Genomic DNA, 11663 nt, shown 5'->3' on the forward strand with positions numbered 1-11663 from the left:
GACTTAATATGTTGGATGAATAGTTCTTAATGGAGTTCTGTTTGATCTCATTTATATTCGTTTATTTAGTAGATAGATGAATTCGAACAAAAAATTAAAAATCGTTAACACAAAAGCCAACTTCAGATAAAAGTTTACTCAACTTGGTTTAAAAGGTGAAATCGCTCACCCCGAACGCTCTCTACACTCGGCTCGACAGGACGTGAGGAGGTTAATCATGGTGACCTAGTCGGACGCAGTGACTAGACCCGGACTCACCGCGCATAAGGAACCCCCTCACTTTAGAGAGAGATACCCCACACTGTCGTTTGCGAGACTCGATCCTCGATTTTAATCCAAGATTCACCACGGAAGACACTTGATGCCCCCTTCTTGACCAACTAGACTGTCCATACGAGCAAAAGTTTATTCAACTTGTTTATATTCATGGAGGGCAAACTCGTTTATGTTCTTAAATAAATTCCTTTATAATTTGTTTAAAGCTTATTAAAATTTAACAAGAGTAAATATATTTTTAAGGTACTTTAAGATTTTTTTTTATTTCAAAATACGTGATTCGATCACATAGTATAATTATACAAACTATTTATTAAAAAAAATAATTCATCTATAATTATATTTTTGTTCATGACAAGTTCCGTAACTCTTGTTCATTCAATAATTTATTCATAAACGAACTTATTAATTTGTTTGTTTATAAACAAATTTATAACACATTTACATTTGACTTGTTTAATTTAACAAATCGAGCCTGAACCTGAACCTGAATATGAAAATATGTTCATGAATCAAGTTCAAATGTTTCTTATAGAACTCAACTCATAAGCAAACCAAGTTCAAACGCTTTCACAAATAACCAAATTAAACTCGAATAGAACTAAGCTTAGCTCAATTTAGATAACCGACTAAAAACCTAATACATAGTCTTTCAAGTCAAATCCATAGACCAAATCTTAGTAGTTGATAATCTAAAAATATGAACCCACACATAACAAATGTGTTCATTTCGATCATAATAAACACACACCACAAACATAAAAATAACAAAAAAAAAAAAAAAATTAATCAATGAAACTTTGGTATAGTAAAACCCTAGTGGTCAGAGAGACAGCATATAAAAATTGAGGTCTTTGTAGCCATTGAAATATCCGTAAGGAATCATGAAAGATGCTCCTATGCTCTACACCCATATCCCTTCACAATCTCTATACATACACATACATAAATACATACATACATATAATACCTGTAAACAAAATTATTACCGCCAATACATATTTTGCTATAACCAACTCAGTTTGTCGTATACTCATAGAACTGGACTTGCTAATGACAAATCACAACATCTGCAGTATGGCCATAGGGTCTTACAAGCATACATGTACCTGTACACTGTAATGTCATAATATTTGGCTACGTCGTTGCTGGAGTGGAAGAAGGATGATTTTTGGATGGTCTTTAACGGGTTTGTCCTTCAATCACATGATATGGTCACCGCTCTTAGTTCTATCTCCTGCATTACTTCATTTAGGATTAGGATTGGTGGAAGCCCTTCAGAAGTATGGAGAAACAAAAATATAAGCACAGTTAGAATAAGTACAGTTAGAGAGACCTGCCTCTGGTTTGACATAATGTTCGTTTGAACTTGTACTAGGGTCGTTTATAATCTAATGGAGGCAAAAGTATCTAGAATGTCAATTTTTCTCAATATGAAACCTTACCAGCAGCTCTAAAATGACATTTAAAACTTCCCCGCTATTTTTACAGATTTTCCCCAAGTTTTTGGGCACCTTTTGGGAATAAGTAGCATAAATGGTTACCGAACTTTACACTAAGATACAAAAAGGTCAATGAACTTTTATTTAGAATACAATTCCATAACTACTATCAATTGCCGTTAGAAGAGATTAACGAAATACTGATGTTTTTGTACTTTAGTACAAAAGTCTAGTGACATTTTTATCCTTTAATGCAAAGTTTAGTGACTTTTTTGTACTCTTGTGCATGGTTTAGTGACTATTTGTGCTGTTTAGTCGTCCACGTTGTTAATCACGTCAACATTCCGTTAGACTTTTTTAATGACAATTAAAGATAGTTATGGAATTGTATATTAAATTAAAGTTCAATGACCTTTTGGCTATAAGTTAAAATTCAGTGACCATTTATACTATTTAGCCTATCTTTTGATTTATAACATCTTTTAATGCAAAACAGTTATGAAACTTTTTGTCCAAGTTGATTTTTTGGTATTTAACAGTTTCTTAGATTTGAAACTTTACCAACACTTTTCTCTACTTTGAGACGAGTCTGAACTATTTTTATAACCCTAGGTATGTTTATGTTAAGCCAACTAATAGTCTAAGTAGATTTTTTTAAGGTGACTGTGAAAATGAATATTATGCCAAACCTGGTAGGACTATGTAATTATCCTATAATTAAGTACCATATATCAAATTGGATACCTTTTGCGTTTGCTCTTCACAGCTGTAGAAGAGGAAGGATTGCTGTGCCAGTTCCTCTTTCTCTGGTTAATAAACCAGTTATTTATCTGCTTCAACTGCAATCCTGTTTCCTGCACCAATTTCGCCTTATCTTCCTCCTGAAAAGCAATTAAAAGGCATGAATAAAAAAAAGTGAGATTGAAAACTCAATCACTTTGCCTTGTGGAAGGCAGTTTCAAGCTGGATTTAAAGCATACGAAGGTAAATTCAGCAGTCCTTCAAAGTTTAGGACCGACAAAAGGAATGAAGAGCAAACACTTACTGTTGGGTATGGCCACTTAGAATGCGATTGCCACCAAGCCTTTAAGACAGAGGTTGTATCACCAGGGAGTTTTCCTGCCCTTCTCTTGCGCAAAATTTCTTCCCTGATGTCCACAATTTTCTCCTTGTAACCCTTTGATAATGGAATAGTAGTTGAGAAAGCCAAAAATGTAGAATAGAATACGATGCAACCAATTATTTAGTCTCCAACCTGTTTCAGTTCATGCTTCAGCTCATGCCTTACGCGTTCCATCAAGGATCTTTCACTCTCTGTTGGGACGAGAGGACCAAATCCCATGGTGTCAGCACACTCCAAACTTCCATCAAACAAGTTTGTGTCACTGTCTGCTTGATCGTCATCCTCATCAGACATTGTCCCTCCCGTGCCTTCTCCAGGCAGAACACCTTGTCATATAGCAGGCCACAGCATGGTTAATTTGGTCTTTTATGAATTTAGCCAATGCATACAGCTTAACATGATGCTAATCCCACTTCAATATTAGGCGATGGTTCTTGAACCTTGCTACTTTGCTAGAAGAAATGATTTATCCACCAAATAAACAAAGCAACAGCTTCTCAGTGAACATACCATTCGATAATTTGCAGAAAGCAGAATTATCTGGGAACTTATGTATTAATCTCAATAAGAATGAGTAAAGCTCAAGTCTCCTTTGTTCACAAGGGAGTTTTTCAAGTAATGAGATGCATACTAGCATTCTTCATACCAGTGGGATTTTTGAGGGACATTATACCTACACTACATGTAGACAATAGACGCTCCATGTGAACGGCCATCAACCATCACATACAATGCTTACAATCAGGTTTAAACCAAGCAGGGAACATTTTGCTTAGAAATCACAAACTCCTCAACATTAGAAAGAATAATTAGAGGTGACACACAGGAGAATTCTCTGAGATGAACTGTGTAATTAAGATTTTTCTTTTTCCTTTTTTCTTGTAAAATTAGACCGTGTGATTTCCGTCTTTTTTTATAATTCTATTATAAATGGAAACAGTTCCAAACCACCATCACCCAGTCTGTTTTATATACTCTTATTCTGAGGTCGCTAAACCACAAGAAAGAATGGAAAATGAAATTGGGTAAAAGCTCACTTATTTCTTCCATTAATTTCCACATTTGTTGGTCGGAGTTGTTTGTTTACAAAAAGGAAATTATTGATCTAACGTGCCAGAGAGGAAATAAGAACCCACTCTAAACAATCAATACTACTAATTCAGTGGGATTTTGTGAGTTTAATATCAATAGCCAAAATTCCCATATTGAAATTTGTTTCTAAAGATGCAACCAAGTTGCAAAGATAATGTCTCTACTTTTGTTGTTGTTAAAGATACGATCAAGTTTGAAGTTAGACTTGTTTTTTGTTCTCTTGGATGTGATTGCGTTCATCTCTATTTTAGATTTTAGTTTCACCTCTTGATTGAGTTGGTTAGGGTTATCTTTATCTTGGTTAGGATTATCTTTATCTGGTGTATTTTTCACTGTAAATACCTCTGTACTTAAACAATATTACACACAATTCAATACAATCGGTTATTTTTTCTCGTTTCCCATATTTCTTCCAACAGTTGAATCCGAGATTTTGGATAGCAAAAATAATGAGAGAATAAAAAGAAACTGATCAAGAGAACAAACTGATCTTTGGCAGGTTGATGTTAAATATTTAAGAGTTGAAAAGTTGGTAGATATGAAAAAGGAACCAATTCCTAGCAGAAAAATGCTGGTAGTACTATATTCACGAGGCTATTTCCTTAGACTAATGAGATAAGGGGAGGTAAATTGTTCAAAATGCTGATAAGAGGTGCTGAATTGTTTTGGGTTGGGGGGGGTCAGTCATGAACTTCTTTGACCTAAGAAAGAGCCTACTTCCTAGACTAATGAAAACTCTTTAGATTCAAAATACCAACTCTAGACACCATCGTTGTAGTTCTCTTTGTTTCTTGAAGTTTTTCCTATAGGTTCTTTCTTCGGAAGTCTGTTTCTTCCCCCAAATGAAAGGCATCACTACCTACCATGGTATACTTAGCTCTGCTGGTTCTTCATAATATTGGTTGTTTGATATCACGCCCTCAGCTTGGTATCAGATAATTTATTGATAAAGACAGTCTTTGAAAATCTTCAATCTTTCGGATGGCAATTTTGCGGGAAAAAGTTTCCAGCCATACAAAGGATCGCCATCCTAACCACATCCCATTATTTAAAGAGGAAAGATTCGTCTCAGATATTTGCAGACATTTCTTCTACCCCAATAAATGTGTGCAGGGGCAGAACCGATTGTGGTCAGTTGAGAATGCGAGGGCTTTGGAGAACCATATTCATCCTTTATAGTGAAAGCCTTGCCTCAGATGTTCATCATATTGATTACTCCCACCCACCCAACCACCCCCTACCTAAAAAAAAATAATAAAAATTCGAAGGCTAGGAATCCATGGGCAACAGAATAGTTAAGCTCTGACTATATAATATTGGTTTTAAACAAAAACAACAAAGGCATCATAGAATAGTTATTGGAGTTCTGACCATAGGTTCTAAACAAAAAAATAAGAAAAAAGAAAACAAATAAATGAAAGGAAGACGTTGCAGAAAAAGATAGTCATAAAAAGTTATGGAAACTCCTATAACGTAGCAGCTCTAGTAGTCTAGAACTGCCAAAAGTAGGCATGATTATCAATTAATAAATATGAACAAAAAAGCAAAAGATATTGCCAAAAAAAAGACATTTAAAACACCAGGGAATTTAAAAGTATATGTCCATGTGAGCAAACAGCTATTCTTGCAAAGAAAGGACAAGCAAAGCAAAATTTGTCAGAAATGAGCAGAAGTCCATAAAGCATTAAAAGAATGCAATGTACCTGTTAAGCTCTGTAGAGATTGCTCAATCTCCCAGCAAGCCATTACTGCTTCCATTGCATGTACACGAACATGCTGTTGCAATTGGTCTTTAAAAGAACAGAGCAACAGCACATAATGTGTCTGAATTACATCAGATAAATTAGACCATAGGAGATTTAGATAATTATAAGTGAAATTGATGATGGTTTTGTCCTTGTAAGAATTAGGTCACATAGTCCCCATAATTTCTTAGTTTGGCAGATATTGACTCCTCATCCTAGTGAGAAGCAAATTAATCCCACAAAAGATTTGCAAATAGAACATGAAATAATTCATAAATTCCACTAACAACTAAACATCCCAAATAGGCCGTTTAAAATTTTTCCGCGTCTCAACAAAATTTAAACTGGATATCCTAATAATTACCCCCAAGTAGGACTGCACTTCTTGATCATGTAGCAAACTAATTTAACACAACAGAACACGGGAAACATTTTCAGAGGAATTAACATGGATTGAACTGATACTAAGGGATGGGAAAACACCTATGGGGCCATCTCATGAAAGAATGACATGGTTCAAAAATTTGTTGGAATTAGGGCATGGAAGGGAGGCAGATTTATGTTCACTTGAGCAAGTCAAGACCACCATGTGACATTCAGGCTTTGCTTTAACATAACTGTTTACCAGATTAGCTTTTTTACATTTACATAGGTATTACAACAGTTTCAAGACCCGCAATGAAAGCACCCACTAATAACACCCTCTTACTTCCTAACAAAGGAGCCTACAATTTGTGGGAGATTCCTTGTCACAATCACCTGACACTGCATAATCCAACAATTTTGTAAGTAGAGATAGATCGGTTTGATGCCGTTACTTGCTCCAGCCAGTCCTTATTTTTTGATACAGAATGGTTTGCTGGCAATGGGTTACTTAACAAAACTAAACAACGTTTTGACTCGTGCTTGAATCAACATATGATAGCCACAATTACGTGATCAATATAGACAAAAGAACATGTTCGTAAGATAGCATGGAGAATTTTTCCCAGGATGAATTGTCCGAGTCTCCCTTGAGACAATGAAGAGTCAACCCAGCAAGCCTTGCAGCATACTACAAACTTCAGTATAAGTGCTTTTAATTCAACAATCACAGAAACAAACCCGGAATAAATTCATCTTCAGTTTCATAAATATCATATAAATACAATCGAATTAATAACAGTAGCCCGCCTATCTGAATGACAAGATGAGATTCAAACAATAATCAGCAACAACAAAACAGAGCACAAGAAACTCACCATGAACTGATCAAGCTCCTTATCGTCAATATTACCATGTCCCGAAGACGAGTACTTGGCTAACACCTGTTGCGCTCGAGCCAGCTGCGCGTCGATCCTCTCTAACTGATCAACCGGCGTTGAGATACGTAGGCACGCGACATGAGCCGATAACAACTGCTCGTAGAGCGGATGAGACAAAATCTCGGTTTTGAGGCTTGCATTCTGCCAATTCATCATTCCATCGCTCTCCGTGAACTCTCCATCTCCTCCGCCACTGTTCTCCACTTGATTGCTCCCAATATTCCTGTTATTGTTGTTCAAATCAGCCGATTCGTGCGATAACCCCGCGGCGATGATCGAATCGGCCGAGACCTGCACCTCGTCCCTCATGCCTCTGATGCTTCGCTCGAGAATCGATCTCGAAAGCCACTGATTCGATTCCAGCTGCGACCTCGCCGACTCGGAATTCATTTGCAAATTGAGAAACTCCCCGTGCCCGTATTGGTTCTGCTGCTGCAGAATCGCGCTGCTCAGCCACGTCGGCCCGGCGCCGACTTGAGCTGGTTGCTGCGGCGACTCGCGGTGGTGCTCCGCCCGCTTGCCATCAGCCCCGTCCGGCGAAGATTGACCTAGCAAAACCGAAGTGTTATCGGCCAAGTCATGGCCCGAGAAATGCTCCAGCGCCATTTGTTCCGAAATATGGTTCGGAAACTCCATCCGCCAACAGCTGTCACCACGATACTCTCCTCATAATCTATGCATATGAAAAATGTAGAAGAGTAAGACAGTTACCCGCTCGGCTTCGAGATCACATGAAGACAACAGATAATAGAAAGCAGAAAAAACAGAGAGAAACGTCTACAGAGACGTGTCGGTTGTTCCTGTCGAGACAGAGAATGGAAAAGCTGAATAAAGAGAGGTTTCGGCTTGAAGCGTGGTTTTCCGGGAGAGAGTATAATTCGACTTCTTTCCCAAGCCTAGTATATGGCTAATCGGGCGGAAAAACCTAGATTTATGTCTATCTAATACTACGTGGTTTATTGAGCGGGAAAGTGGTTTTCAGGTGGAGTAAACCGCCAGGCAAACCGCTTCTTAGCCGGCCTTACAGTGAGAGTGGACCTTCTGTCTCGCTGGGGCGTTGGATGCCAGGCAGATTAGGGCTAATCGGACGGTGGAGATTTACTGATGTGGGGGAGGAGCCGTTTGGTTGGTTAAACTTGAGAGCGCGTGGAGTCACGTGGGCCACGTTTGAAATGGTGCGTCGGGTGACTTTTATCAATTGACGTACGCGTGAAGGCGCGGTTTTGTCACAATAAGATTGACCCGTTCTCTCCCACCATCAACGCTCGCGCGTGGAAGAACGATCAGGGCATAAGGCAATGTTTGGCGTAACCTTCTATATTAACGTTTTGCACATTTACATTAATATATTACACAATATAAAACATTAATACCAACAATCAGTAGGTGTCAAACTCGAATATTCAAATAGTATTTTCTTTTAATAAGAGTGAGTAATATTTTAATTAAATCAAAATAATATAATCGAATTGAGTCAGTTAAAATTTTCAATTTGATTCGATTCAAATTGTAGGTCAATTTAGTTCAATTTTTAAATTTAATTATTTTTATTTAGTTTGATTCAGTTTTCGTATTAAAAAAAAATAACTAAACTAATCGAAAACATTAAAAACGATATCATTTTTACACTTTGTTATTTTGATTTTTAATTTTTTTAGTTTGATAATATATTTAGTCAATTCAATTTAATTTTTGACATATATTTAGTCTATTCAATTTAAATAATTTAATTAATTGAATAATCGAATAATACTTACCTCTACTTTCAAATGCATAAGTTAAATTAAGAGAAAAGCAAAAATAGTATAGACAACCTCTTCCTTACCCATGACTAGAATGCACCGTGTTCTTTATTTAGATTTAACTTTCTATCTCTAAGCCTAACTCCCATTTATAGAATTGACAATGCTTTTATTTCAATTTTAATAGTAGCATAATTAATTATTTCACTATTAGACTTGATTTAATCTCATGACAAAAAACTAATAAGATCTTAAAAATATAATAAGATCGCATATAAAAATAAATTAATTTCCTAACCACTTCAATGACTATATATTATCAACGGAACTGCCCCACTTGACCAGATCTTAAATTTATTTTTTTATTTTATATTATTTTTAATCAAGTTTAACTCTCAAAATCAATTCAAAATTATTGTATTAAAACTTAAACTTAAATAGGTCAAATGGTCTAAATCCATTAATTCTTAAGTCATAATCTATTTCATTTCTAAATTTATCCAATTTTTTCATTTATTTCTCAATACCTACTTGATTTTATTTATGTCGGTTGTTATTGTTATAGTTAAAATAATATTTTTTATAATGAATATTGTAAAAAATTAATTACGTGATAGAATTGAAAACCAATTGACGAAAGATAATTTAGTTATGTATGTTAAAAATGACGTATTTAATAAAATTGATAATAAAGTCATTATACAACTTTATCAAAATATAAAAAGTCGTAAAGAATAATTATAAAAATATAAATTACATTTTAATATTATTATTATTGTCTTATTTTTAAAATTATATTTTTTATATTTAAGTTCGTCTCTATTGATTCAAGATCTTAACTCCGCCTTTCTACATTATGGGTTACAAGTCTTTTAAAAAGAAATTAATTCCCTAACCACAAAAATAAGTTATTGTCATCTCACGTGACAACAAAAAGACATAATCACATATTCTTTGATTATTCTTATTCAAGGGGGATCATTGTCTTTTTTTGAATATGGGTTAAATTTGGTTAGTCTTAGCATCGATAGAATCAAGGATGTGTTGGACTTCTAAGTAGATGGAGTCACAATTATTCGTGATAGGTGATAAATCGATTTGTTTTTCAAGAGATAATTTTTTCGTGATTAGTATATTTAATTATAACATAAAAAATAAAAAATAAATTTTAAAAACTCAACTGGCTTCAACAATTTTTGTTAATTTATGTCGTTCTGTTACTTTTCTCGCCCTCACAAAAAAATGTGAGGGTGATGTTCACCCCGTTAAAAGGGGTGAACAAAATTGCACTCTACGACTAAGCGGACAAGTCTGTTCACTCACAGCGACCCGCGGAGGACACGCGGCGGGCTGTGGTCGATAGGGACCACAAAAGTGGGCGGATAGTGATTAAGCACGTGGAAAATGTCGCGACAGGGAGGACTACCATTCCTAGGCATTTTGACTTTGTAATCTAGCCGCCGGCCCAATCAGCGGGAACTGTGGGCCCGCTGTGGGGTCCATGAGGCGATGATAATAAAGTTAGTGGCAGCCCATAGTGTATTTTTCAAACAATCCTCTTCAAAGTGCAAACGGAAAATTTATGTCAAATAGTTTTAATATAGTATTCGTTAAAAAGGGTAAAATAAAATTATGTATTAAGATAAAGATTAAAATATTTTATAAATTAAGATATAAAATAATTAAAATAAAATTAAAACAAATATTTAAATATTTATATCAAATTTTTGTTAAATTTTTTTAAATACACTCAAATATACATTCGTTATTATTTTTTTTTTATCTATAAGAATCAAAATAAATTTATTTTGAAAAAAATAAATAAATTTATTTAAGAAAACTTAAAGAAGAAGTCATGCGACTTTTTTTATAAAAATTATTAGATAAATTTAATAAAAAATATTTTTATTTATAATATTTTTCATATTTCATTTTTTTCAATCTATATATTAATTAACAAATAATATCTAAAAATAAACATAATCTTATTACTCTATTATATTACATAATAGTGTTATTAGGTTATGTATATATAGGATTGTAATTTAACCAAACTAAATCAAGATTTGTTGAGCTCCAATTCAACTTGCAAGTCAATTTATAAACTTGGACTTATTTTGTTTTGAGTTCGAGCTTGAGCCCAGGCTCGCTAGCAGGTTTGGATTCGCTAGAATTTAATATTTTATTTAAAGTAAATTTATTATTTTACTTTATTATATATAATATATTAGTGGGATAAAGGCTGGATATGTTGTTGTTGTTGTTATATATAATATATATGATTGTGTTAAATATTAAATTAATATATAATAATTTTAAACATATTCAATTTAATTATATTATTATAATAATATTTTAAAGTTTGAAAATTTGATGTTAAATAATATACCCATAAAATTTTAAATAAATATATTAATATATTTATAAACAATGTTGTTTACGAGTTTATAATCAAACGTGTTTACGAATTTCTAATCGAGTTTATTGATATTCATAAATTTTTAATTGAATAAATTCATGAGTTTTAATGAAATAAGATTTACTAAGGTTAAACTCGGTTCATTTACAAATCAATATTTAAAATTATGTTTAATTTCGATTTGTTTACTTTAACAAATGAATTTGAATGAACTTTCGTCGAGCCGAACATCAAATTGTTTATTAAAGACTTAACTCATTCACGACTCTGATTATGTATAATGATATTTTAATACAAATTTCATAAATCTGATAACTTGTGGGGACTTATCTAAGCTTTATTTGGGATTAAAGCGAGTTGAGATGAAATGTGTTTGATAACATAAATATGTTTGACAAATTAATTGACTTGTTACACTCCAAAAGGAGAAATAAGTGCAATTATCCTAAAAAATGGGTCAAGCATATGAAATTGGTCCAATAAAACAAGTAATGGGTTGCCCCAACTATGTAAATTCATA

At 33.9% G+C, this 11663-nt stretch overlaps 1 protein-coding gene across 7 annotated transcripts; it reads right to left on the reverse strand.

Moving 5' to 3' along the window:
* Nucleotides 1-1115: 1115 nt before the first annotated feature.
* LOC127813215 (homeobox protein knotted-1-like 3) lies at nucleotides 1116-8015 on the reverse strand. 7 transcript variants are annotated; one of them, XM_052354071.1, is made up of 7 exons: nucleotides 7764-8008; nucleotides 6920-7655; nucleotides 5637-5757; nucleotides 2974-3167; nucleotides 2764-2895; nucleotides 2463-2599; nucleotides 1116-1521 (listed from the first exon to the last, which is right to left on the reverse strand). In XM_052354071.1, exons 2-7 carry the CDS (start codon nucleotides 7616-7618, stop codon nucleotides 1479-1481), a joined length of 1326 nt encoding a protein of 441 aa, XP_052210031.1. In that variant the 5' UTR covers nucleotides 7619-7655; nucleotides 7764-8008; the 3' UTR covers nucleotides 1116-1478. The 7 variants fall into 7 exon arrangements, 6 of the variants coding, with proteins under 6 accessions (XP_052210031.1, XP_052210035.1, XP_052210033.1 ...); XM_052354075.1 differs by having other exon boundaries at nucleotides 6920-7530; nucleotides 7694-8005; XM_052354073.1 differs by having other exon boundaries at nucleotides 1116-1561; nucleotides 6920-8009.
* Between the last annotated feature and the right edge of the window lie 3648 nt (nucleotides 8016-11663).

This window comes from Diospyros lotus, chromosome 11 (assembly GCF_014633365.1).
Source record: "Diospyros lotus cultivar Yz01 chromosome 11, ASM1463336v1, whole genome shotgun sequence".
NCBI lineage: Eukaryota > Viridiplantae > Streptophyta > Magnoliopsida > Ericales > Ebenaceae > Diospyros > Diospyros lotus.